Consider the following 27,288-nt stretch of genomic DNA (forward strand, 5'->3'; position numbering starts at 1 on the left):
GGCGGCCAGCGCCAAACCCACACGTATGGGGCCCGAACGCCTGGGTCCCTGCAACAGTCCCCCGGATGCCTGGGTCCGCAGACGTGCAGGGGCCCTTGTGCGAGGCGGGGGGGCCGCGGGGTGTCACATGGGTCGGTCCTGGCAGGTAGGGGTGTCCCATGCGATCAGCCCCGAATTGGGGGGGAAATTAGGAGAAATCGGGCGAAATGGACCCAAAAGGGTGAAGGGGGGAAATGGGCTGAAACAGAGTGAAATTGATCCAAAAAGGGGGAAAACTGACCGGAAAGAGGGTGGAATTGGCAGAAACAGCGTGAAATTGACCCCGAAAGGGAAGGAAACAGACCCAAACCCGCATGAAACAGCCCCAAAGTGGGTGAAATTGGCCCCAAAGCGGGCGAACTAGACCCAAAATTGGGTGAAATAACCTCCGGAGTGGGGGGAAAACAGCCCTTGTTTGGTGAAAATGCCCCCAAACTAGGAGAAATCGACCCACAACTGGGAGCACTGACACCAAAGAGAGTGAAAATGGCCCCAAACTGGGTGAAATGGGCCCAAAGTGGGAGGCCAAAAGGAGGCAAAGTTGACCCAAGGTGACTGAAACTGACCCAAAAGGGGGTGAAATCGGCATGAAAAATGGGCAAAATTGACCCAGAAATGGGCAAAATTGCACCAAAAGTGTGAAACTGACCCCAAACTGGGTGAACTTGACCCAAATGGGGGCAAGCAGTGACCCCAAAGGGAGTGAAATTGACCCACAGCGAGGTGAAATTGACGAGGGGGTGAAACTGAGCTGGAAGGGGGTGAAACGGACCCAAACCGGGCGCCCGGACGCCGGGGTCCCCAGCGAGGCTGGGCTCACTCCGCACGTTGCAGTTGTGCTGCGGGTGTTTATTGTCCACGTTCAGCCGCGTGCGCCCGGTGCTGCGTCTCCCCCCGCCTGCCCCATAGATCCTCCCCCTACTGCCCCATAGATCCTCCAAACAGCCCCATAGATCCTCCCTCTACTGCCCCAGGGATCCTCCCAAGTGCTCCCCAAACGGCCTCATAGACCCACAGCTGCCCCAGAGACCTCCTCTTTCCCACCAACCTGCCCCATTGATCCCCCTCGACCCAAAGCCTGCCCCATAGACCCACAATTGCCTCTCAAATGGTCCCATAGACCCTCCCAACCTTCCCCAGAGACCCCTCAGACCCATAAACAGTTGCATAGACCCTCCCACTGCCCCCAACCCTCTCCAGGGACCCCCCCAGATCAATAACCTACCTCAGAGACACCCAACTTGCCCCACTGATCCCCCAACTGCCCCTCATCCCCCCCCTCAAATACAAAGGCTTTGGCATGTGCAAGCAAAGAGCAAGTGCGACCCACGGAGGCCCCCAGTGCCCCCCGGTTACCCCCCAGTGCCCCACCAGGACCATCAGCGCCCCCCAGTGCTTCCAGTCCTGCACCATGCACAGAGACCACCCCATGCTGTGGAGCAAGTCCTGGGCCAGATCCATGGTCACCCCATGGCACGGGGCAAGTCCATGGACGGATCTGTGGGTCACACCGCACCGTGGAGCACCCATGGGACCCCCATGGGGTATTTATCAGGCGCCCCACACCACAGGGCAGCTCAGGGGTGATGGACCCCCATGTGAGGCTCCCAGGCACCATGGGGGCACCTCCATGACCACCTCCATGGAGCATCCCAGTGGGGCACCCATGGGATGGTCATGGGGTGCCCATTCAATCTCTGTGGGGCACCCTACACTCTTGCACACCTCAAGGGTCCCGTGCATGAGGCCTCCAAGTGCCCCAAGACACCTCCATGACCACCCCAGTGGTGCACCCCATCCAATGGTTCACGCATGGAATGTTCTTGTGGTGGTTGTGGGGTGTCCACTGGACCTCTGTGGGGCACCCCACACCATGGGGCACCTCAAGGGTGCCAGATCCCCATGCATGAGGCCTCCAAGCACCATGGGGCACCTTGACGACCACCTCAATGGTGTATCCCATGCAACGGGGCACCCATGGGATGTTCCTGTGGTGGTCGTGGGGTGTCCATTGGACCTCTGTGGGGCACCCTACACCATGGGGCACCATCGGTGGGGCTGGGGGGGGCCATGGTGGCCTCACCCGAAGAGGCGGAGGAAGCATGGCTGGCAGTAGGGCTTGCCCTCCTGCTCCTGGAAGGTGCCCTTGGAGAGGGGCCGGAGGCAGAAGGCGCAGACAAAGTGCTCGGGATGGAAGCGTTGGGCCATCGCGGTGACGCACCGGCCGGCAATGGGTTCCCCACAGCCCCGGCACAGCGAGCCCCGCCGGGCGTGGAAGTGCCGCTCGCAGTAGGGGTGGCCACCATCCTCGAAGAAGCTGCCCCCCACGAAGGGCGCGAAGCACTCCTGGGGACAGGGACACAGGGGTGGGGACATGAGGGACCAGGGGAGGTGGGGACGTGGGATGTGAAGTGCTTCTGGGGATGGGACACGGGGACGTGGGGACATGAGGGACCAGGGGAGGTGTGGATGTGGGATGTGAAGTGTTTCTGGGGATGGGACACGGGGACGTGGGGACATGAGGGACCAGGGGAGGTGGGGACGTGGGATGTGAAGTGCTTCTGGGGATGGGACACGGGGACGTGGGGACATGAGGGACCAGGGGAGGTGTGGATGTGGGATGTGAAGTGTTTCTGGGGATGGGACACAGGGACGTGGGGACATGAGGGACCAGGGGAGGTGGGGACGTGGGATGTGAAGTGCTTCTGGGGATGGGACACAGGGACGTGGGGACATGAGGGACCAGGGAGGTGGGAACGTGGGATGTGAAGTGCTCCTGGAGGCGGGACATGGGAGGTGGGGACATCAGGGACCAGGGGAGGTGTGGATGTGGGATGTGAAGTGCTTCTGGGGATGGGACACAGGGACGTGGGGACATCAGGGACCAGGGGAGGTGGGGACGTGGGGGTGGCGGGGGCCTCACCCGGCAGACAAAGCACTCGGGGTGCCAGAGCCCCTCGAGGGCGGCGATGTAGCCCTCCAGGATGGGCCGCCCGCAGCCCCGGCACCGGCTGGAGAAGAGCTCGGCAAAGTCCTGGCGGCAGTACTGCTGGCCATCCTTCTCCAGGAAGCCTGCGGGACACCACGGGGACGGTGCGGGGGGCCAATGCGGGGACGGGGAGGCATGGGGACATGGGGACATGGGAGACACGGACGTGGGGATGGTGAGGTGGGGGGCCACGGAGGACATGGGGGAGATGGGCATGGGGGTGGTGAGATGTGGGGACACGGGGGATGCGGCCATGGTGGTGAGGCTGGGACGGAGGAGGAGAGATCTGGGGACGTGGGGATGGATGGTGGTGGGACCAGCGTGGGGATGGTGAGCTGTGGGGACACCAGGACACGCGAGCATGGGATCAGGCCACAGGGACGCAGTGGGACAGCGGGACAGAGAAGGGACACGGGGGGCCATGGGGGGCCACGAGGCGATCCTGGAGGACAGGAGGGGACATGGGGGTGACACAAGGGGGGGACACAGGGGGGACACGGAGGGACACCCACCCTCCTCGCCGAAAGGCTGCCCACACTTGACGCAGCAGAAGTGCTCTGGGTGCCAATTCTTGTCCAGCGCCGTCACCATTTTCTGGAGGGGCGGGGAGGGAGATGGGGATGTCACTGCCAGCCCCCCCGGGGGTCCCACCGCACCCTACGGGGTCCCACTGCACCCCAGGGAGTCCCACTGCCCCCAGGACACCCCACTGCACCCCATGGGGTCCCACTGCACCCAAGGGGGTCTGACAGCACCCCATGATGCCCCCCCCCCCCCCCGAGCCTACCACAGCCCCCCCAGAAGGTCCCACCACCCCCAGGGCACCCCGCTGCACCCCACAAGGTCCCACTGTACCCGAGGGGGTCCCACCGCACCCCACATCACCCCACGATGCCCCCCTGTATCCCTCAAGCCTCCCATGGACCCCCATAAGGTCCCACTGCACCCCAGAGCATCCCACCAGGTCCCACTGCACCCCATGGGGTCCCATGGCCCCCCAGAAGGTCCCTCCACCCCCAGGGCACTCCACTGCCCCCCACAAGGTCACACTACACCCAAGGGGGTCCCACCGCCCCAGGACCTCCCCAGGACCCCCCAGGGGGTCCCCACCACACCCCACAAGCCTCCCACTGCCTCCCAGAAGGTCCCACCGCCCCCAGGGCCCCCCAGGGCACCCCATAAGGTCCCATTGCACCCAAGGGGGTCCCACTGCTCCCAGAGCCCCCCAGAAGGTCCCCTTGCCCCGAGGCCCCCCCTCCCGCCCCCCCGGGGGTCCCCCTGACCCACATCGAGGATGGGCTGGGCGCAGCGGGCGCAGCGGGGGGAGAAGAGCCGTCCGTAGTCCCGCGGGCAGTAGGGCGCCCCGTCCTTCTCGAAGAAGCTGCCGCCCCCCAGCTCCCCCCCGCAGCGGGCGCAGACGAAGTGCTCGGGGTGCCAGGCGCACCCCAAAGCCCTCACCACCTGCGGGGCAGGGGGAAGGAGGGAGAAGGAAAAAGGGGGGGTCCCAAGGGATGACACCTCATTTTGGGGTCCCAGCTGGGTGAGGTCTGGTTTGGGGTGCTGCTGGGGAGGGGGCACCCTCACTTTGGGGGTGCAGCTGGCTGGGGGTAGCCCTATTTTTGGGGTGCAGCAGAGGGCACCCCCACTTTAGGCCATGCACGAAGCTAACCCCATTTTGGGGCACATCAGAGGATACCCCCCCCCCCCATTTTGGGGCACAGCCACAGGCAGCCCCTTTTAAGGTGCCCACAAGGAAGCCCCCACTTTGGGGTGCAACACCAGGCACCCCCCGCCCCTTTTTCCTCCCTCACCCACCTGCCCCCTCCCCTTCCCCCCCAGGGGCACCCCAAAACCCACCTTCCCAGCGATGGGCTTCTGGCAGGACCCACAAACCCCCTTCGCCCCCGTGGGGATCCCCTGACGGCTCAGGTCTGACTGCAGCAGCACCAGCATCGAGTCCAGGTTCCCTTCCTCAGGAACCCCCTTTTTTGGGGGGGGCTGGGGGTGGGAAGGGGGGAAAAGAGAGTTATGGGGGTGCAGGGTAAAATGAGGGGGGACACACACCCTGAAAATCCCTGGACTCACGGTGCGGTGGAGGTGGAAGTCGGAGAGCGAGGCCATCAGCTTGTCCAGCTCCTGGGTGGCCGAGGTGGCCGAGGTGGGGGCATCGGGGGGGTCCCCGAGCTGCTTTGGGGGGGCAGGGAGAGGGTTAGGGGGGAGCTCTGGGGGGGTGGTGCTGATAGGGGGGCTGGTAATTGGGAATGACCCCGTTTTGGGGTGCAGCTGATGGGGGGTTACCCCCATTTTGGAGTGGTGCTGACGGGGGGTAACCCCATTTTGGGGTGCACCTGGGGGTAACCCCCCTTTTAGGGTAGGGCTGATGGGGGTAGCCCCATTTTGGGGTGGTGCTGATGGTGGGTAACCCCATTTTGGGGTGCTGCTGCCCCCCCCCGGTCACATACACACACTCACCGCGGGGGGGACATCCCGACTTCAGCCTCATCTGCCGCCTCCTTCCTCTTCACCCCCTCGGGGCTTTTCAGGGGGGGGAACTGGGCCAGGATCTCATCTGGAGGGGGTCACGGCCAGTTTTGGGGGTCCCCAGGGTGATTTGGGGGGGGGGGGCTGAGGGGGTTTGGGGTGCCCAGGGTTCTCTTTGGGGTGCTCTGGGGTCTTTTGGGGTGCCCGGGGAGGCGTCTGGGGCAGCCGGAGGTGATTTTGGGGTCCCTGGGTGGATTTGGGGGTGGCAGGGGTGGGGTACCTGCGATGGAGCTGTGGGTGGCGTTGAGGTCACGGAGGAGCCGGTCGAGCTCCCCCAGGCCAGGGGGGGCCGGCGGGGGCCGGGGTGGCCGGGCCTTCTGCACCGTGCTGGGGGATGGGGACACCGGGGGGTGGCACGTCCCCTCCGCGTCCCCAAGGTCCTTGCCGCGCCCCCCTGGCCCTCCATCCTCCCCTCCCAAATCCCCCCCCTTGCCCCCCCATGACCCCAATGTCCCCTCCCATATCCCCAGTGTCCCCTGCCATGTCCCCAACGTCCCCCCCCATGTCCCCAAGGTTCCCTCCAGGTCCCCAAGGTCCCCGTACCTGTAGAGCTGCTCGGTGTCCCCCCTGGCGCCTGGGGACCAGCACGTTGGGGGTTAATGGGGACCTGGGATGTTGTCACCCCCAATGTCCCCATCCCCGGGGTCCTCAAGGTCTCCGTGTCCCCAGTGTCCTCCCCGAGTCCCTGTCCTCATCCCTGATGTCCCCACCGTCCCCACCCCAGGGGTCCCCGACCCCACTGTCCCCCATCTCCAACCCCCATGTCCCCAGGATCCTCCAGGTCCCCAAAGCCCCCAAGGCCCCCCAATGGTCCCAAGGTCCCCAAGTCCTCCAAAGCCCCCATGTCCCCAAAGCTCCCCCATGTCCCCAAAGCCCCCCATGTCCCCAAGGTCCCCAGCACCGCCCAGTGTTCCCAGGGCCCTCAGGGCCCCAGTGTCCCCACACCACTCAATGTCCCCAAGGTCCCCAAGAGCCCCAAGGTCTCCAAAGCCTCCAACATCCCCAAAGCCCCCAAGGCCCCCAGTGTCCCCAGGGTCCTCCAATGTCCCCCAAACCCCACCATTATGCCCACGGCCCCCAAGGTCCTGTGTGTCCCCAAAGCCCCCCATGCCCCCAAGGTCCCCAGCATTGCCCGACATCCCCAGCATCGCCCGACGTCCCCAGGGCCCCTCATGGCCCCAGGGTCCCTGAGCTCACCGGGCCGTAGGGGGGTGGGGGTGGCCGGGGGGGTCCCCACCAGGGGTGGAGGGTGGGTGGATGGGGGTGCCCCCCCGGCGGGTCCGTCAGCAGCACCGGCCGCCGGGCGAGGTGCGATGTCGTCGTCTCCAGGTCGGCCAATAGGGCGTCTGGGAGGTGGGGTGGGGCGAGGGACCCAGGCGTCCGGGGGGGACCCAGGCGTCCGGGCACCCATCCATCCCAGCACCCGTGCCCTCTAGGGGCCCAGGCGTCCGGGCACCCATCCATCCCAGCACCCGTGCCCTCTAGGGGGCCCAGGCATCCAGGCACCCATCCATCCCAGCACCCGTGCCCTCTAGGGGCCCAGGCATCCAGGCACCCATCCATCCCAGCACCCGTGCCCTCTAGGGGACCCAGGCGTCCGGGCACCCATCCATCCCAGCACCCGTGCCCTCTAGGGGGCCCAGGCGTCCGGGCACCCATCCATCCCAGCACCCGTGCCCTCTAGGGGACCCAGGCGTCCGGGCACCCATCCATCCCAGCACCCGTGCCCTCTAGGGGCCCAGGCGTCCGGGCACCCATCCATCCCAGCACCCGTGCCCTCTAGGGGACCCAGGCGTCCGGGCACCCATCCATCCCAGCACCCGTGCCCTCTAGGGGCCCAGGCGTCCGGGCACCCATCCATCCCAGCACCCGTGCCCTCTAGGGACCCAGGCGTCCGGGCACCCATCCATCCCAGCACCCGTGCCCTCTAGGGGGCCCAGGCGTCCGGGCACCCATCCATCCCAGCACCCGTGCCCTCTAGGGGACCCAGGCGTCCGGGCACCCATCCATCCCAGCACCCGTGCCCTCTAGGGGACCCAGGCGTCCGGGCCCTGAACGTCTGTCATCCCTGCCGCCTCCCAGCGCTAGGGATGGCCGGAGGGACGGACGGACGGACGGCAGCAGGGATGGACGGACAGAGGGACGCGCGCGGCTCTTACCCAGGTCGTCCATGGCCGGGACTGGGTGCGGCCCCCCCGTGACGTCGCCCCGCGCGGGCCCCTCAGTGCCCATGTATGGAAGCGGCCGGACGCCTGGGTCCCGGCCAGGGATACGGGGGGGAAGTGGCCGGACGCCTGGGTCCACGGGATACGGGGCGGGGGGGCGGAGGCCTGGGTCCATGGGATACAGGGGGGGCCCGGACGCCTGGGTCCATGGGATACAGGGCGGGGGGGGCGGAGGCCTGGGTCCATGGGATGCAGGGGGGGCCCGGACGCCCGGGTCCATGGGATGCAGGGGGGGCCCGGACGCCTGGGTCCATGGGATACAGGGGGGGCCCGGACGCCCGGGTCCATGGGATACAGGGGGGGCCCGGACGCCTGGGTCCATGGGATACAGGGCGGGGGGGGCGGAGGCCTGGGTCCATGGGATGCAGGGGGGCGGAGGCCCGGGTCCATGGGATACAGGGGGGGGCCCGGACGCCTGGGTCCATGGGATACAGGGGGGGCGGAGGCCTGGGTCCATGGGATGCAGGGGGGGCCCGGACGCCTGGGTCCATGGGATACAGGGCGGGGCAGAGGCCTCGGTTCATGGGATATGGAGTGGGGGGGGTGGGTGGGCGCAGAGGCCTGGGTCTATGGGATACGAGGGGGCCCGGATGCCTGCGTCCACAGGATATTGGGGGGGCCCGGATGCCTGAGTCCATGGGATATTGGGGTGGGCCCCAGATGCCTGGGTCCATGGGATATTGGGGTGGGCCCCAGATGCCTGGGTCCATGGGATATTGGGGGGGGCCTGGACGCCTGGGTCCACGGTTACGGGACGAGGAGGGGTGGACGCCTGCATCCCCACCACACCGGAGCAGTTTCACCTCCTTTATTGTGCGTTGCCTTCGCTACAGTCACGACCCCAAAACCCCGTGAAATCAACCCGAAAGCGGGCGCCCCTCCCGTAGTAGCCCTGCCCTGACACTGTGGGGATACCCCATAACCTGGGGGGGGGTCCCCCTGTCACCTGGGGGGGCGCCCTGAAACTGTGCTGTCCTCCCCAAATCTGGGCCTCCTCCCCTCATGCCACCACCCTATGTGCCACCTTGGGGGTCCTCAAGGTCCCCAGGGGGGTCCCCCACCTCCCCAGCCTCATTTTCATCATCAAAAAAAGCCTCAACATCTAGGTGAGGTCCCCAGGGTCCTCCAGCAGGTCCCCAAGGTCCTCACAGGGGTTCCCAAGTCCTTATGGGGGGGCTCCCCATCTCCCCAGCCTTGTCTTCATCATCAAAAAGGGCCTCAACATGTAGAGGAGACCCCCAAGGTCCTCGTGGGGCTCCCCCACCTCCCTGGACTCATCTTCATCATCAAAAAAAAGTCTTAACATCTAGAGGAGGACCCCAAGGGGATCCCTCAACCTCCATGTCGTCCTCATCTTCATCTAAGGGTTCTCCAAAGTCCCTATGGTCCTTCAGCATGTCTCCAAGATTAATGGGTGTTCTCGAGTCTAAGAGAGGTCCCTTGACCTCCACGTCCTCCTTGTCCTCATCGAAGGGGTCCCCCACACCCATAGAGGGGTCCCCAAGAAGGTCCGCCATGTCCTTAAAGTCCACAAAGTCCTCCCTAAGGTCCCAGTGGACGTCCCTGAAGGTGTCCTCCATCTCCTCAAGGTCCCTAAAGGTGTCTGCAAGATCTCAGAGAGCAATCCTGACCTCTTTGTCCCCCTCATCTCTGTCTAAGGGGTCCTCCTGGGTGTCCACAAGGTCTTAGAAAAGTCCCCTGACCTCCATGTCCTCCTGATTTTCATCTAAGGGGTCCTCAAGACCCATAAAAGGGCCCCCAAGGTCTTAGAGAAGTCCTCTGACCTCCATGTCCACATCATCTTCATCTAAGGGGTCCCTAACATCCACAGGGGTCCCCGAGGGTGTCCCCAAGGTCTTAGAGAGGTCCCTGACCTCCATGTCCTCCTCGTCTTCATCTAAGGGGTCCCCAACGCCCATGCAGTGGTCCCCAAGGTCCTGCTGGGGGTCCCCAAGGTCCTAGAAAGGTCCCTGACCTCCATGTCCTCCTCGTCTTCATCTCAGGGGTCCCCAACACCCATGCAGTGGTCCCCAAGATCCCCAAAGGGCTCCCCAAGGTCCTGCTGGGGGTCCCCAAAGTCTTAGAGAGGCCCCTTGACCTCCATGTCCACCTCATCTTCACCTACGGTGCCCCCAACATCCATAGAGGGGTCCCCAAATGGGTCCGCCACGTTGCCAAGGTCTCCCCGGGTGTCCCCAAGGTCCTCATAAGGGACCCCGAAGTCATCCTCCAGGTCCCTGAGGTCCCCATTGGCATCTCCGGGGAGCTGCAGCAGGGGGTCGCCCCCGCCCCACGGCTCCCCCATATCAAGGTGGGGCTGGGCCCCCCGGGGTGCCACAGCAGCCATCAAGGCCCGGGCCAGGCGAGGAGGACATCGGGCCAGCCGGGCCACCCGAACCAAGCGGGGGGCCACGTTGTGGGGCGGCCCCCCAAAATGGCCTGGGCGGCCCGAGTGGCCAATGGGGCGCAACCCCACCGCTCGGCCAAGGCCCAGAGGGTACCGGGGGATGCGGTGACGGCGGCGGCCACGACGCCCTCAAAGCCATCCACCAGGTAACGGCGGGCCAAGGCAATGGCAGCACCGGCGGCAGCGGGGGACACAGGGGGACACAGGAGGGGACACTCGTCCCTGGGTCGGCCCCGGCAGCCATGGACAAAGTGGAGGAGGAGGAGGAGAGGGTGGCGGGGGGCACAGCCCAAGGCCACCGCTGCCTGGCGGGCCTCGGCGAAGGCCCCCCCCAACATGGCTCCCAAGACAGGGGACCCCTGGCTCAGGGCCGCCCGGGCCACTGGCACCCCGGGGTGGGTGCCGTTGGGGAGGAGGAGGAGGTCGTGGGGTGTCTGGGCATAGGGACACGTTGGGGACACAGGGGGATCCGTGGCTGGGGTGGCTGGGGATGCTCGGGGGGCTGGAGATGGTGATGGAGATGGGCTGGAGGAGCTTGGGGACGCTTGGGGACAGGGGTTGGAGGAACCTGGGGAGGCTTGGGGATAGGGAGATGATTGGGGACGTGGGTTGGAGGACCTTGGGGATGTCCGGGAGCATGGGGATGGTGGTGGGGATGGGTTGGAGGAGCTTGGGGACACTTGGGGACAGGGGTTGGAGGAGCTTGGGGATGTCCGGGGGCATGGGGATGGTGGTGATGGGTTGGAGGAGCCTGGGGAGGCCTGGGGACAGGGGTTGGAGGAGCTTGGGGAGGGTTGGAGACAGGGGGATGGTTGGGGAGATGGGTTGGAGGACACCGGGGACACCTGGCGACACGGGAACAGTTGGGGACAGGGGTCAAGGGGGTTTGGGAACACCTGGGAACATGGGGACTCTTGGAGACATGGGTTGGAGGACCTGAGAGACACGTGGGGACACGAGTTGGGGAGGTTTGAGGTCAGCGGAGAAGAGGATAGTAGGGGACATTTCGGGGGTCTTGGGGCCACTTGAGAATGGCGGTTGGGAGGGTTTGGGGACAGCTGGGGACAAGAGGACGCTCGGGGACGTTTAGCAGCCCTCTGGGACACCTGGGGACAGGGGGGCCCCGGGGAAAGTGGGTCTGGAGATACCTGGGGACATGGGGACACAGGGGACAGCAGGGGTGGGGGGTAGAGAGTCACAGGGGACAGGGGACATGGGGACCCTGTGGGTCCCCACGAGTCATCAGCATCCCCAAGTCCGTCCACGTGTCCCCAGGGGTCCCCATGTCCATCGGTGCACCCTGGTGTGTCCCCAACGTCACCGTGTCCATCCGCAGGAGAGGCTGCGTGGCCATCCATGTGTCCCCAGGCGTCCTCAGCGTCCCCAAAGGTGTCTGCGTGTCCCCATGGGTCCTTGAGGTCCTTGTGTCGGTCCAGAGGTCTCTGCAGGTCACCGTTCTCCCCAAGGGCGTCACCACTGTCCCCATGGCTGTCCGCCTGTCCCCACAGGTCCTCGGCATCCCCGTGTCCCCACAGGTCCTTGGTGTCCCCGTCTCCATGCACCTGTGGGTCCCCCGTGTCCCCAAGAGCACCTGTGAGTCCGTGGGCATTCCCAGTCTCCCCCCACAGGTCCCCAGCTGGATGTCCCCAAGGGATCCCTGATGTCCCCAACATCCCCACACATCCGTTCCCATAAGTCCCTAACGATCCCAATGTCCCCAACCGGGTCCTCAGTGTCCTCACAGGTCCTCAACAATCCTCCATGTCCCCAGCGATCCCCAGCGGCCCAGTGTCCCCCTCCCCGTCCTCCATGTCCCTATCTGCACGTCCCCAGCACCCCGTCGCATGTCCCCAGCACCCCACGGGGCCGTACCTGCAGGTCCTTGGCACTGGCGTGTTCCAGTGTGTCCTCGCCGTCCCCTGGCGTGTCCCCGGCATGTCCCCGCAGGAGGGCAATAGCATCGGCAGCGTAGAGGGCGAAGGCCGGGGGGGGTCGTAGGGGGACGCAGGGCCCCGGGCTACCGCCGAGAGCAGCAGGGCCACCGCCCCCCCTCCCCACAGCAGCCCCCGCGCCGGAGACGCCGGCCTGCACATGCCAAGGACACGTGTCACGCCAGCGTCATGGCAAAGGGATGCCAAGGGTCATACCAACAACACGGGTCATGCCAACGTGACAATAATGGCTTGGGTCACGCCAATGATGTGGGTCACGCCAACGTGACGCCGCCAACGTGGGTCGTGCCAACGTGACATCAACACCGTGGGTCGCACCAACGTGACACCACCACCACGGGTCCTGGCAATGATGTGGGTTACGGCAGCGTGGCGCCAACGCTGCAGGTGATGCCAACATGACGCCAACGTCATGGATCATGGCAATGCGATGCCAATGCTGTAGGTGATGCCAACATCATGGGCCACGCCAACGCTGCGGGTCACGCCAACGTGACACCAACGCGACGCCAACGCCGTGGGCCACGCCATCATGATGCCAATGTCACACCAACGCGTGGGGGATGCTATAGGGCCTAGGGCCACCCCCCGACCCCAGGGGACATTGGGCTGCACATGCCTGTGACACGTGAATGGCATGCTGATGACATGGGGTGGGGCACGCAGAGGGAACGTATAGGAAATCTATAGGCAGATCTATTGGGGAACTATAGGGCTACAGGTAGGAAATGTCTGAGACCTATGGGGCTGCCCACGAGGCATCCATCGGGGACTAACAGGGTTGCTTACGGGGCAGCTATAGGGAACCTACAGGGCTGCCTGTGGGAGTTCTGCAGGGGGCCCTATAGGTGATCTATAGACTTGGGCACTGGGGATCTATAGAGGATTTACAGGGGCTCTATGGGGCAACCGATAGGAGATCTATAGGAAATTATTGCACTCACTATGAGGCACTTAGGGGCAACCTATAAAATATCTATAGGGTTTGTTATGGGGAATCTATAGGAAATACTTATGAAATTGGCTATAGCGGATCTACAGAGCCACCTATAGAGAATATATAATGGCTGCACTACCTTGGCTAAAGAAATCTATACCGAGCACCTATGTGGGATCTACAGGCTGTTTCTGGGACCCCATATGGATCCTATGGGGCTCTACAGAGGCTCTATAAGCACCGGAAAGAAGTGAACAAGCAGGAATCCGCGAGGGAACCCCCCAGGTGGGTTATGGGGCTGGTTCTGGGGGGGCCACGGAGGGCTGCAGGGACACCGTAGAGTCTATAGGGGACAGGCAGGCTCAGCTGCAGGGGAATGCGTGAGGGACCCCCCAAGTGAGTCACGGGCCAGTTCTGGGGGGACCCCGGGGGCTGCAGGGATGCCGTAGCAGGGAACCTACAGGGGCTGTATAGGGTGAGTACCTGGCGAGCAGGGGCAGGGCGGTGGCACAGGCCAGGCGGGCCGGGGGGGCCCCGCAGCGCAGCATGTGGGTCAGCAGCCCCACGCCGAAGGGGGCCGCTGCCGCAGCCCCTAGGTTGCGCAGGAGTCCCTCACCTGTGGGGGACACGGGGACATATGGGGGGGGGGGGTGTCAGGTCCATAGCACCCAGGACCCCCAACTGCCCCCCAGGAACCCCGGGAGACCTCCAGCAGCCCTCCAGAGACTCCAAGGACCCCTAAAGACCCCCAAGGGACCCCCAAAGCCCCCCAGGGACAACTGGGGACCCCCAAAAGCCACTGGGGACCCCCCTAAAGACCACTCAGAACCACCCAGCACCCCACAATAGCCCCCAAAAGGCCACTCAGGACCCCCGAGAGCCCCCCAGGGACACCCAAAGACCACCCAGGACCTCCAGGGACCCCTGGGGACCCCCAAAGTCCACCAAGGACCACCAGAGACACCCAATAATCCCCCAGGGACTCCTCAGGGACACCCAATAGCCTGCTGGGGACACCTCAGAGACCCCTAAAGGCCACCCAGGTCCTCTGTGGCACTTCCAGCAGCCCCCCAGAGACCCCCAAAGGCCACCCAGGACTCCCCAGGGACCCCCAGTAGTCCCCCAGGAAACCCTGGGGATCCCCAAAGGCCAACAAGGACCCCCACGGACCCCCACAGGTCCCCCAGGAACCCCTGGTGACGCCCAAAGGCCAGCCATGACTCCCAGGCACCGCAATTAGCCCCCTGAAGCCCCCCGCAAAGGGGCCCTGCCCCCCCAACTCACCCAGCTCCTTGAGGCGTGCCTGGCGGGGGTGTGGGGGGGCGGCCGGACGCCTGGGTCCCCCAGGCCGCGAAAGCTCCTCGGCCTGGGGTGGGGCGAGGCCGAGGACCAGCCAGGAGCGGAGCAGGGAAGGGACGTAAGCCCGGACCAGCGCCCCCAAAAAAGCAGGGTGCCCTGTCAGGCGCTGCAGCACCCGGGCAGCCCGGGGGGCCGGGGCAGGGACCCCCGTCAGGTAGCGGAGGAGCCCCGAAACAACGGGGGCGGTGGCCAGGGCTCGGCTGGGCTCGTCGGCGGCTGCCAGGCGCCCCAAAAGTAGGAGAGCGGGGGCTTCGGGGAGCCAGGGGTCCCCCTCGCCCACCCCTCGGGGCAGGGCCAGGGCCCCCATGGGGGGCAGGCGGCGGCGGGGGGGCGAGGGGCAGTGGGGAGGGGCAGTGGAGGACGGGGGGAGGGCGGCGGGGAGGCAGCTTCAGAGAGGAGCCAGGACCTGGGGGGAGAAATGGAGGGGCTGAGCAGTTTGGGCGGGGGGACAGGGACAGCCCTGGACCCCCAGGGTGTCACTAACGGACAGCTTGGGCCTCCCCCCGCCACCCCGCACTGGCACTAAGGGCTGGGGACCCCCCCGCAGCCCCGTTCTACTGCCAAGGATGCCGAGGGTGATCCCAGGGCTGCCCCCCGGCCCCACGGTGACAGGGACCCCAAAGGTGACCCCAAGGAGCCCCCCACAAGGTCCCAAACACCGCCAGGGACACCCCAGGGATCCCCCTCAAGGTCTCAACGACCTCAAGGGACCCCCAGGGACACCCCAGGAGGTGCCAAAGCCCTGCAGCCCCCCCCAAAAACCTGCATGTCTGTCTGTCCGTCCCCCCACTCACTTGAGTCCCCGCAAGCTCCCGGCGGCCGCCCCGGCCCCGGGCGGGCCAGGCAGCTCCCGGGGGAGATCGCACGACGCGGCGGCTTCATCCTCCTCCTCTTCGTCTTCCTCCTCGTCCTCTTCCTCCTCGTCCTCCTCCTCCTCGTCGGCCCGGGCCCGCAGGACGTCGGCGAGCAGCGGGACGAGGCCCCGGGCCTCCAGGGCCGCCAGCGCCTCCTGGTCGTAGGCGAAGGCGGCCAAAGCCAGGAGGACGCGGGGACGCCACGGCCGGGCGCGGGGCTCGGCCAGGAGGCGCAGGAGCAGCCCCAATCCGCCGGCTGCCCGTACCCGTGCCCGGTTGACGGCCTCCCGGCACAGGAGGCAGAGCGCCCGGACGGCTACGGTGGCGCCGGCGACGTTGGGGGATGCCAACGCCCTCCTCACCTCCTCGGTCACCGCCTCCACCGCCCCGGCGGCCCCCAGGGCGGGTCGGAGCGGGGCGCGGGCGCAGGCGTTGGCAATGGCTCCCAGGGCGGGTTGGCGGTGGTCCCTCTTGGCGTGGGCGGCCAGGGCGGCCAAGGCGGGCAAAGCGGGGGCCACGTCGTCGGCCGAGGGGCCGGGGCTGTCGGTGAGACCCCGCAGGGCTCGGGCAACAGCCGGGCAGGCGGGGTGGGCCGGGGAGAGGGAGGCCAGGCGGGAGGCCAAGGCTCGGACGGCCCCGGCTCGGCCCAGGGCCCGACGGGGGGCCGGGGCGGCCCCCAGGATGCGGAGGGCACGGGCGGCGCTGTGGAGGCACTCGGGGGTGCCGCAGGAGGCGGCCAGGGACACCAGGAGGGGGCCGGCACCTGCGAGGAGGGGCAGAGTTAAGGGGATGTGGAGGGGGGGGAGCCTCGGGGACGTGGGGACTGTTAGGGGACACCCCAAGGATGAGAAAGCCATTAAGGAGGGCATCGGGGACGCCCTTTGGGGACGTACGGGCCTGTTAGGGGACAGGTTGGGGACATCCCGCTGCCCACGGTGATGAGAAATGCGTTGAGGGGCACGATGGGGACACCCTCTGGGGACACGGCACCTGTCAGGGGACACCCCGAGGACATCCCAGCAGCCACAGTCATGAGAAAGCCATTAAGGGACTCGCTGGGGACACGGGGACCCATTAGGGGATGGGTCAGGGACCCCAAGAATACAGAAGGGCCCCCCCCAAGGGACCTTGGGGACACCCGAAGGACCCCTGAGAACACATAGGGGACCTCATGGGCAGCCAAGGCACCCCTAAAAACACGTAAGGAGGCCCCTGGGGACCCACCAAGGGACCCCTGGGGGCCTTGTGGACACCCAAGGCACCCCTGGGAACATGCACGCGTCCGCTGCAGACGTTGGGGACCCCCGAGGACACCCAGGTCCCCCCTCGGGGACCCGGCTCACCAGCGTCGAGGACGTCCCGGGCACCATCGGGCTCCAGCGCCAGGTTGGCAAGGGTGCGGGCCACCCGGTTCTGCACGCTCTCCGGCCCTGGCGAGGACAGCAGGGCCACTGCGGGAACAGAGGGCAGAGGTCACTGCGATGGACAGGGGGACACCCTCAGGGACAGGTCAGGGGGCAGAGGTCACCGCTGTGGACAGGGGGACACCCTCAGGGACAGGTCAGGGGGCAGAGGTCACTGCTGTGGACAGGGGACACCCTCAGGGACAGGTCAGGGGGCAGAGGTCACCGCTGTGGACAGGGGGACACCCTCAGGGACAGGTCAGGGGGCAGAGGTCACCGCTGTGGACAGGGGGACACCCTCAGGGACAGGTCAGGGGTCACCGGGGGGCTGGTTCGGGATTCTCCACTTGCCCTCAATGGGCTTGGACTGAACCATTCCCGGAGGTGTGGGGGGGGTCGGGGCTGACCCGTTCCTAGTACCGGGGCAGGGGGGAGGCACGTCTGGGCTCCCTCAGTCCCTCGGGGGAGTCTGGGCTGTCCCACTCTCCCTATAGGGGGGTCCAGACCCATTCCCAGTATGAGGGAGGAGTCTGGGTTGTCCCATTCCCTGTATGGGGGGGTCCAGACCCATTCCCAGTATGGGGGCGGGGGTCTGGGCTGTCCCACTCCCTCTATGGGGGAGTCCAGACCCAATCCCAGTATGCTGGGCGCTCTGGGCTGTCCCACTCCCCCTATGGGGGGGTCCAGACCCATTCCCAGTACTAGGGGAGAGTCTGGGCTGTCCCACTCCCCCTATGGGGGGGTCCAGACCCATTCCCAGTACTAGGGGGGAGTCTGGGCTGTCCCACTCCCCCTCTGGGGGGGTCCCTACCCATTCCAGTATGGAGGGATCTCTGGACTGTCCCATTCCCTCTGGGGGGGTCCAGACCCATTGCAGTATGGAGGGATCTCTGGACTGTCCCATTCCCTCTGGGGGGGTCCAGACCCATTGCAGTATGAAGGGATCTCTGGACTGTCCCATTCCCTCTGGGGGGGGTCCAGACCCATTGCAGTATGAAGGGATCTCTGGACTGTCCCATTCCCTCCGGGGGGAGTCCAGACCCATTCCAGTATGGGGGGGTCTCCGGGCTGTCCCACTCCCCCTGTGGAGGGGTCCAGACCCATTCCCAGTAGAGGGGGGCTCTGGGCTCCCCCATTCCCTCTGGGGAGCGGGGGGGGCCCGTCCCATTCCCTCCCCCGAGGAGCTCCCGGCGCCGGCACTCACCGAGGCGGGGGACGCCGCCGAGGCGCCGGGCCTGACGGCGGCAGCCGGGCTCGGTGCAGCAGTTCCCGAGGACGCTGAGGGCCAGGTCGAGGGTGCGGCGGGGCCGCTCGGGCCCCAGCAGCTCCAGCAGCGGCCCCAGCCCGCCCCGCTCCCGGAACCGAGCGGCGCCTCCCGGCCGCCGGGTGTGGCGGGTCCGCAGCGCCAGCAGCGCCCGGGCCAGCCCCGGCTCGGCCGCCGCCCGCACCGCCTCCACGCACCAGCCCAGCGGCTCCGACATGATGGCGATGGCGGCGGCGGCGGCGGCGGCGCCCGGCCCGCGCCCGGCCCGGCGGCCGGCGGGGCAGAGGAGAGGGAAAAGGACGGCGGCCGGGAGGGCCGCGCGCCGCGAGGCACGACGGGAAACGGAGTCCGCCCCTGGGCGTGGACGAAGGAGTGGCGTAGGGCAAGGAAGGGGCGGGACTACAGCTCCCAGGGCGCACCGCGGCGCCGAGGGACGGGACGGAGCAGGGCATGACGGGAAATGTAGTCCGGTCGTCCCGCGGTGGAGAGGCGGGGAGCACTGGGTGCACTGGCAACCCCCGCACTGGGAGCATTGTGTGCAGTGGCAACCCCCACACTGGGAGCACTGGGTGCACTGGTGACCCCCCCACTGGGAGCATTGTGTGCAGTGGCAACCCCCACACTGGGAGCACTGGGTGCACTGGTGACCCCCCCCACTGGGAGCATTGTGTGCAGTGGCAACCCCCCCACTGGGAGCACTGGTGACCCCCCGCTGGGAGCACTGGGTGCACAGGTGACCCCCCCACTAGGAGCATTGTGTGCAGTGGCAACCCTCATACTGCGTGCACTGGTGACCGCCTCACTGGGAGCACTGGCGATCTCCACACTGGGAGCACTGGCTGCACTGGCGAGCCCCACACTGGGAGCACTGGCGATCTCCACACTGGGAGCACTGGCGAGCCCCACGCTGGGAGCACCGGGTGCACTGGCGATCTCCACGCTGGGAGCACTGGCTGCACTGGCGAGCCCCACACTGGAGCACTGGCTGCACTGGCGAGCCCCACACTGGGAGCACTGGCGATCTCCACGCTGGGAGCACCGGGTGCACTGGCGATCTCCACACTGGGAGCATTGCGTGCACGGGTGACCCCCCCCCGCTGGAGGCACTGGCCGCACTGGCGCCCCCCCCCGCTGGGAGCACTGGCGACCAGCACTTCAGGGCTGACCAAAAGCCAAAGCCTGGCATTAGGGGCGTTGTCCGGACGCCTCCTGAGCACGGACAGGCTGGGGGCATCGACCCCCTGCCCAGGCAGCCTGTTCCGGGGCCCGACCACCCCTCCCGCACACAGATGCTTCCCAACGTCCAGCCTGATCCTGCCCTGGCGCGGCTGGGAGCCATTCCCCGGCGTCCCGTCCCTGGATGCCAGGGAGCAGAGCTCAGCGCCTCCCTCTCCACGTCCCCTCCTCAGGGAGCTGCAGAGAGCGACGAGGTCGCCCCTCAGCCTCCTCCTCTCCGAATGAGACCGGCCCCGGGTCCTCAGCCGCTGCTGGGAGGACGTGCCGGCCAGCCCCGCCAGCACACGCCGTGTTTGATGCCCCCCAGGACGCGGTTTGCCCTCTCGGCTGCCAGGGCACGCTGCTGGCTCCTGCGGAGCCGCTGCCGACCGGCAGCTATTCTTGCGTGCAGGTGTGGAAGGCGAGGGTGCACCGCAATGCGCAGAGCTCGCTCGTTTTCCACCCGGGAATCCCAATGGCGGAGAGAGAGTTCGGTGCTGCGAAGAGAGAGCTGTGAAGGACAGCCGCGTCTCTCAGGCAGAATAAAAGTCTCCGTGCCGCGCGTGTGTGACCTGGTGCGCTGTTTCGGCATCGCGCATTGTACCTGCTGCCACGTGTCCGCCCTCGCCGCAGCTCGCCGTCATCTCCGCTGTGTCCCCACGGTCTCGGCGGCATCGCGGGTTTCGTCGGACGCGCCGTTGGCCGAGGGGGCGGCGGTCGCTTGGGCTCCTGTCGGCGCAGCGGCGACGGCTGGGTGCGGCCAGCAGTTTGATGCTGCGGTGTGTCTGCTGCACGCATGTTCGCTCCCCCAGGAATTTGGGGTTACCAGAAAAAAGCGCTGGCGGAGCTGAAGCGTGAAATCCTGGAGCGACCGAGCTGGACCGAAGTGCTTGTCCGACCTCTGGTCACAGCGAGGTGTTCCCGTTGTTTTTCCTGGGATTTCCAATGTCTCTGGTTTCTGTTACTTTAATTTTTACTACTTATTATTTACTTTGAAACATCTAGAATAAAAACTTAAGTAACAATATCTAGAACAGTCTTTATGAGTAAATAATGCCAGGACTCTAGCTATTACGCAAAACTTGACAGACAGTAGTTACTCCCTATTTATATTATAAAATTACAAGCAGCAAAGTATAAATAATAGAGCACTAATCGAGATTAATATCTGTAAAGAAACAACTCTAGTTAGCATTAAAGCAAAAAAACCACGGGTGCTAGTTAATACTACTTAGTATTAAAGTGACAATTAAAACATGAGAGTGCAAATAAAGGAAGGAAATATTATTTAGGGATGAGTCATGACTAAATTTAATCGTAGCTATTACTTAATGAATCAGGTGGTAATTGTTCCCAATCTGTATTGTGATAAAAAACCCCCCAATTTAGCAATCCTTTTTTAAACCATAAAGATAGAAAACTAGTTGAGAGTCATTAATAGCTAAATTTGAATATAGCCATTATTAAATAAATTGCAGGCATTAATGACTCCCAATCAGAAACAAAATAAGAAAGTTTTAGAATTTAAAATGAAAATAGAATAAGAAAGCTAATCGGGAGTGTTTAATACTTAAATTCTAACACAGCTGTAAGTAAGTTCAGAGGCAATAATGACTCCTGCTTAGAACCAAATAGTAATCAAAGCTTTAGATTTTTAAATAAAGAGACATAAAAATGAGTCATTAAATAATAGCTGTATTTAAATGTAGGTATTAAGAAAACTCACAGGCGGTAACGATTCTCAACCAAAACTAACAACATTAAAAGATTTAGATTTAGAATAAAATCGGAAAACTAACAGAGCGTCATGACCGCCCGAATTTAAACATAGCCATTTCTGGGACACCCCCGCCCCCCAAACCACAGGTATTAGTTAATTCCAAGTAGAGCTAAAATAAAAGCAAAACCAGTGCAAATTAAATTTGATTAGTTCACAGTTAAACTGAATGTTAAAAACATTTAGAAGACTAATTTGGCATCATTAATGCCCCTGACTTATTTAGTAACAGCAATGTTAAATTTATGCATTAACGATGCCCAAGCAGTATCACCATCATCAAAATTTCCAGATACGAAGCAGAAACAGAATGCTAACTGGGAGCAGTTTACTATAACGATCTTATTGTAATTGCGGTAATTACGGTACTCCCAATGCGCTTTCCAATTCATAACACGAAATCACGATTTAGAAGAGCAATTAACCTTTCCTTCCGCCTCAGCCTCCGTTTTCGGCGCTCCGTCTCCTCCTCCTTTGCCCCGCAGCCGCACAGAACCGGGATCCTCCCCGGGCGCGAGCCGCTCACGCGCTGCGTTTGAGAACAGGGGTTATTGAACCGGGCCGCTTACACCGGCTAACGCCGCCTCCCGCCGCCCGCCGCGCAAGCACACCGGCGGCGGCGGCGGCCGCCGCACCCCAGGGCGCTCCACCTCTCCCCCCCGCCGCTGCCGCGCCTTCCGCGGCGCCGGCCGCTCCGGCCGGGAGTCGTTACTGCTCGGGCACTCGCCGGCACAGGCGGCCCTCGCCCCTCACGAGCACAACCGCTCCAGCGGCAATGACTGCTCCCGCAGGCAAGGAACTCCGCTGGGCGAATTACAGCGGCGGCCCCGGTCACGCCTCGTCAGTAAAAGCCGCCCCCCCCCCCCGCGGCGCAACACCCACCGAGCACCGCCCCGGCCCCGGGCCCGCAGGGAAACGGCCCGGAGGCAGAACCAGCCGCGGCGAGAGGGACCCGCCCGCCGCAGCGGTTGCCGCTACCGCCGGTACCCGCGCGAGAGGCACCGAGCCGCGGAGAAACGCCCTCGCGGAGGCCGGGCCGGCGACGGGCCCGAGAGCGCGGCGGCCGGAGGGCGAACCGGCACCCGCCGGGGCTCCGGCGGGCCCCCCGCCACCCGGAGCGGCTTCTCGGCGACGGACGGACACACCCGCGGCGACTGCCGCCCCGCCCGACACCGAGACCGGCCATCGGCGCTCCGGTACGGGCTCTTACCGCACTCCCGGGCCGCCCGGAGGCCCGGAAGTGCCCGTCAGTCCTCCGGAAGTCGCCCTCTATGGGCCGGCAGACCGCCAGCCCGCCGAAAGTGCCCGTCAGTCCTCCGGAAGTCGCCCTCTATGGGCCGGCAGTCCTCCAGCCCGCCGGAAGTGCCCCTCAGTCCTCCGGAAGTCGCGCTCTATGGGCCGGCAGACCGCCAGCGCGCCGGAAGTGCCCGTCAGTCCTCCGGAAGTCGCGCTCTATGGGCCGGCAGTCCTCCAGGGAGTCGGAAGTGCCCCTCACTCCTCCGGAAGTCGCCATCTATGGGCCGGGGCCCTCCAGCGCGCCGGAAGTGCCCCTCAGTCCTCCGGAAGTCGCGCTCTACGGGCCGGCAGTCCTCCAGCCCGCCGGAAGTGCCCCTCACGCCTCCGGAAGTCGCGCTCTACGGGCCGGCAGACCTCCAGTCCGCCGGAAGTGCCCCTCAGTCCTCAGGAAGTAGCGCTCTACGGGCCGGCAGTCCTCCAGCCCGCCGGAAGTGCCCCTCAGTCCTCCGGAAGTCGAGCTCTACGGGCCGGCAGTCCTCCAGCCCGACGGAAGTACCCCTCACTCCTCCGGAAGTAGTGCTCTATGGGCCGGCAGTCCTCCAGCCCGCCGGAAGTGCCCCTCACTCCTCCGGAAGTCGCGCTCTACGGGCCGGCAGTCCTCCAGCCCGACGGAAGTGCCCCTCACTCCTCCGGAAGTAGTGCTCTATGGGCCGGCAGTCCTCCAGCCCGCCGGAAGTGCCCGTCACTCATCCGGAAGTCGCGCTCTATGGGCCGGCAGTCCTCCAGCCCGCCGGAAGTGCCCGTCAGTCCTCCGGAAGTCGAGCTCTATGGGCCGGCAGTCCTCCAGCCGCCGGAAGTGCCCCTCAGTCCTCCGGAAGTCGCGCGGTTTCAATTTGCGAGCTGAGCTCTACCGAGAGTGCGCGAGAGAGAGCGTGCCAGTCGGTGGCTGGGCGAGCGCAGAGCGCCGCGGCTGGTGTGGCTCGGAAAGGGTAGCCAAGGGCTGGTGAGCTCCAGCAACAGCTTTCAGGGCTGGCACTTTCCCTGTGGGAGCCATTGCCGGACGTTTTGAATTTAGGATTCCCGTGTTCAGTCCCCGGCCACCTGAGACCATGTGGACTCTGCTCGGACGATCACCCGACTTTCTCCTTGTTGTCCCTAAGCCTGCGTCTGTCCATTGGCCCCCCTGAACAACCCTCTCCTTACAGGCACGATGCCTCCCGTGACCTTCGTCAATCTCCACATCACCTTGTAGCACTTTATCTCCCTTTCCATCTCTCTTGTTCCATCAGAGCCTCCCTTCTTTTTTGGCTACACAGCACTCCTTTGTCTTTCTCTCTGCCATCGAGGGTGTCTCTGTTCGTTTCCTTTCCTATTCAGTCATCTGTAGTTTGCCTAGACGCCCTCCTGAGACTCCAAGGCCCTCGCTGTGTCTCCAAGTCTTCTTTTCTTACCCTGCCCCTCCTAATTCCTCTGCTCTCTCTAACAATGTAATCTGAGTCCTTTCTTGTACTCCACAGCACTTTCGTAGCACTTTAGCTCCCTTTCGATTTTATTTTTTTGTGCTCTTCAGAGCGCTCTTATCTTACTCTTTGCCATTTAGGATGCCTTCATTCAGCCCCCGGCTCCCTGAGAACATCTGTACTTTGTTGAAATCCCCTTCAGAGCTCCTCATTGTTACCTCTGAGGCTTCTTTGGTCTCTCCGGCCCCTTGGGACTCCTCCGCTGCCTTTGCTGAGCTCTCGCGAGACACCTCCTATGCCCTAGAGCCCCGTTTTAGCTCGGGAGGGCACTTTGCACCCCTCTCTTCCCCTCAGAACCCTTCCCCAGTCCGCTTCTGTTACCCCAGTCGGTCTTTCTGTCCTCTCATCTCTTTGGTGCGCCTCCATTCAGTCCCCAGTCCCCTGAGGACACCTGTATTTTGTTCAATTCCCTTTTGAGCTCACTGCATCCCTGAGACTTCTTTGGTCTCTCTGGCCCCTTTGGGATCTCTCTAATCCCTGCGACAATGCCTCTTGTTGTGTCAGAACCTTTTCCAAAGCCATCTTTGTGCTCCAGAGGAGTCGTCTTGTTTTCCGTCTTATAGTATGTTTCTATTTGGTAGCTGGTACCCCAAAGATGTCTCTCATCAGCTCAGATCTCCTCTTGAGTTTTTCAGAGAAGGCGATAGCCTTCATCTGTTTTTATGGACACATCTCCTGTGGTGGTTTTTGTTCTGTTTTGCAATTTATTTTTGGTCTAGCTACTCAGGTGTTAATTAGGCTGCTGCTGCTTCATACAGTGTCTGATACGGTTCTTGTATTTCCATGGGTTTTTTGCATTTTGTGTTCCTTGGGACTCATCTAGTTCGGTTAAGGGAGTCGGTCAGAGAGACCGCCAAGGCGACTCTGAATCGTCGGCGATTTATAGTAAAAAATTTACTTTGCAACCGGAGATATTGTTGAGAAGGGATTCTTACGTGATCTAATTCTGTTTTGTCATTCGGTCCTACCCAGAAGGCAGTTCTGGTAGAATTTAGGTAGTATGCGGGGTCTTGCTAGAAACGAAGCGTAATCCCATAGCATTTTTGGTTGTTTTTTTTTTTTTTAATAGGAAACTAAAGCACATGATTTTGATAACACCACCATTATTGCATTTAACAAAGTACTTTCTTACAGAGCTTAGTAGGACATCTCTCTTTTCTATCCAGGCCCCAGGAAAATTAAACTTAATTCGCTACCCGGTCATGTTGCTGGTGCAGTGTAGATGTAGTTGCAGTAAAAGCGCAGGCATTGCTGTTTCCAGTAAGGGTCGCTTTCTCTGCTCAGCACTTTGCACACCCTAAACTGAAGGCAGCTGAGAAAACTCCCTGCTGCTCCTCTGGCTGCCTTTATGTCTTCTGGTGGTTGGCCCCGCCCCTTTCCCAGGGGATTGTGGGAAGGGTGGTGGGTGGGGCCCGGGGTATATGAGCCACAGCCGCTCATCAGGGAGCTCATTCTGTTGCTGGGCTTCTGGGGTGTCGGTGGTCTGCTGTTCCTTCAGTCCTTTGCAGCTTTTGAGCTCTCGAAACTATTTGGGCAGCTGCGTTTTGACATTTAGAGGAGCGGAGGTGTCTGTTTGAGGTAGGAAGTTCAGGACCGGTCAAGGTTCAGCAGCATGTATAATGGAAAATACGCTTGTCTGAAACTCTTTTTTTTCCAGGTCAGTAATTTTGTACTGAGTGTTCAGGGGTGGCAAGGTGGTTTAATAGGATGCATGTTTTCTTTATTCTAGGTGCATTGCATCTTCCTGGAATTCCTGGCTTTATTGAAGATGGAGCCTTGTTTTCTTGAGAGATCGTGACCATTGCCGTGAGGTGGCTAGAGAAGCCCGGAGCCCCACGGTTGCTGGGCCTGGAAAGCGCTTCCATGGCACGGTGCTGGCTAGCAACAGCTTTCAGGGCTGGCACTTTCCCTGTGGGAGCCATTGCCGGACGTTTTCAATTTCAGAGGTGAGCTCTCCGAGCTGGAGAGATGGTGACCATGCCGTGAGGTGGCTAGAGAAGCCCGGAGCCCCACGGTTGCTGGGCCTGGGAAAGCGCTTCCAAGGAAGGGTGCTGGCTAGCAACAGCTTTCAGGGCTGGCACTTTCCCTGTGGGAGCCATTGCTCGACGTTTTCGATTTCAGAGGTGAGCTCTCCGAGCCGGAGAGATGGTGACCATGCCGTGAGGTGGCTAGAGAAGCCCGGAGCCCCACGGTTGCTGGCCTGGGAAAGCGCTTCCATGGCACGGTGCTGGCTAGCAACAGCTTTCAGGGCTGGCACTTTCCCTGTGGGAGCCATTGCCGGACGTTTTGAATTTCTGAGCTGAGCTCTCCGAGCCGGAGAGATGGTGAGCATGCCGTGAGGTGGCTAGAGAAGCCCGGAGCCCCACGGTTGCTGGGCCTGGAAAGCGCTTCCAAGGAAGGGTGCTGGCTAGCAACAGCTTTCAGGGCTGGCACTTTCCCTGTGGGAGCCAGTGCTGGACGTTTTGAATTTCAGAGGTGAGCTCTCCGAACCGGAGAGATGGTGACCATGCCGTGAGGTGGCTAGAGAAGCCCGGAGCCCCACGGTTGCTGGCCTGGGAAAGCGCTTCCAAGGAAGGGTACTGGCTAGCAACAGCTTTCAGGGCTGGCACTTTCCCTGTGGGAGCCATTGCTGGACGTTTTCAATTTCAGAGCTGAGCTCTCCGAGCCGGAGAGATGGTGACCATGCCGTGAGGTGGCTAGAGAAGCCCGGAGCCCCACGGTTGCTGGGCCTGGGAAAGCGCTTCCAAGGAAGGGTGCTGGCTAGCAACAGCTTTCAGGGCTGGCACTTTCCCTGTGGGAGCCATTGCTGGACGTTTTGATGTCAGAGGTGAGCTCTCCGAGCCGGAGAGATGGTGACCATGCCGTGAGGTGGCTAGAGAAGCCCGGAGCCCCACGGTTGCTGGGCCTGGGAAAGCGCTTCCATGGCACGGTGCTGGCTAGCAACAGCTTTCAGGGCTGGCACTTTCCCTGTAGGAGCCATTGCTGGACGTTTTCGATTTCAGAGGTGAGCTCTCCGAGCCGGAGAGATGGTGACCATGCCGTGAGGTGGCTAGAGAAGCCCGGAGCCCCACGGTTGCTGGGCCTGGGAAAGCGCTTCCATGGCACGGTGCTGGCTAGCAACAGCTTTCAGGGCTGGCACTTTCCCTGTGGGAGCCATTGCCTGGACGTTTTCAATTTCAGAGGTGAGCTCTCCGAGCTGGAGAGATGGTGACCATGCCGTGAGGTGGCTAGAGAAGCCCGGAGCCCCACGGTTGCTGGGCCTGGGAAAGCGCTTCCAAGGAAGGGTGCTGGCTAGCAACAGCTTTCAGGGCTGGCACTTTCCCTGTGGAGCCATTGCTGGACGTTTTCGATTTCAGAGGTGAGCTCTCCGAGCCGAGAGATGGTGACCATGCCGTGAGGTGGCTAGAGAAGCCCGGAGCCCCACGGTTGCTGGCCTGGGAAAGCGCTTCCATGGCACGGTGCTGGCTAGCAACAGCTTTCAGGGCTGGCACTTTCCCTGTGGGAGCCATTGCTCGACGTTTGTGAATTTCTGAGCTGAGCTCTCCGAGCCGGAGAGATGGTGACCATGCC

General features: G+C 63.4%; 2 protein-coding genes across 2 annotated transcripts; both read right to left on the minus strand.

Annotated features, from left to right (window-relative positions):
• Positions 1-1,414: 1,414 nt before the first annotated feature.
• TGFB1I1 (transforming growth factor beta 1 induced transcript 1) lies at positions 1,415-7,741 on the minus strand. Its single transcript, XM_050913783.1, is given in 11 exon segments — positions 1,415-2,385; positions 2,963-3,111; positions 3,541-3,622; positions 4,316-4,489; positions 4,886-5,026; positions 5,114-5,276; positions 5,501-5,597; positions 5,790-5,896; positions 6,767-6,838; positions 6,840-6,915; positions 7,729-7,741. Coding segments are annotated over 11 exon segments (1,341 nt in total). The 3' UTR covers positions 1,415-2,118.
• A 2,133-nt stretch (positions 7,742-9,874) lies between these two features.
• ARMC5 (armadillo repeat containing 5) lies at positions 9,875-18,187 on the minus strand. The gene is made up of 8 exons (XM_050913784.1): positions 17,911-18,187; positions 16,647-16,754; positions 15,244-16,066; positions 14,375-14,835; positions 13,574-13,706; positions 12,223-12,286; positions 10,296-10,635; positions 9,875-10,233 (listed from the first exon to the last, which is right to left on the minus strand). The coding sequence occupies exons 1-8, from the start codon at positions 18,185-18,187 to the stop codon at positions 9,875-9,877; spliced, it is 2,565 nt and encodes an 854-aa protein (XP_050769741.1).
• Positions 18,188-27,288: the final 9,101 nt, after the last annotated feature.

This window comes from Gymnogyps californianus, unplaced genomic scaffold, assembly GCF_018139145.2.
Source record: "Gymnogyps californianus isolate 813 unplaced genomic scaffold, ASM1813914v2 HiC_scaffold_107, whole genome shotgun sequence".
Lineage (NCBI taxonomy): Eukaryota > Metazoa > Chordata > Aves > Accipitriformes > Cathartidae > Gymnogyps > Gymnogyps californianus.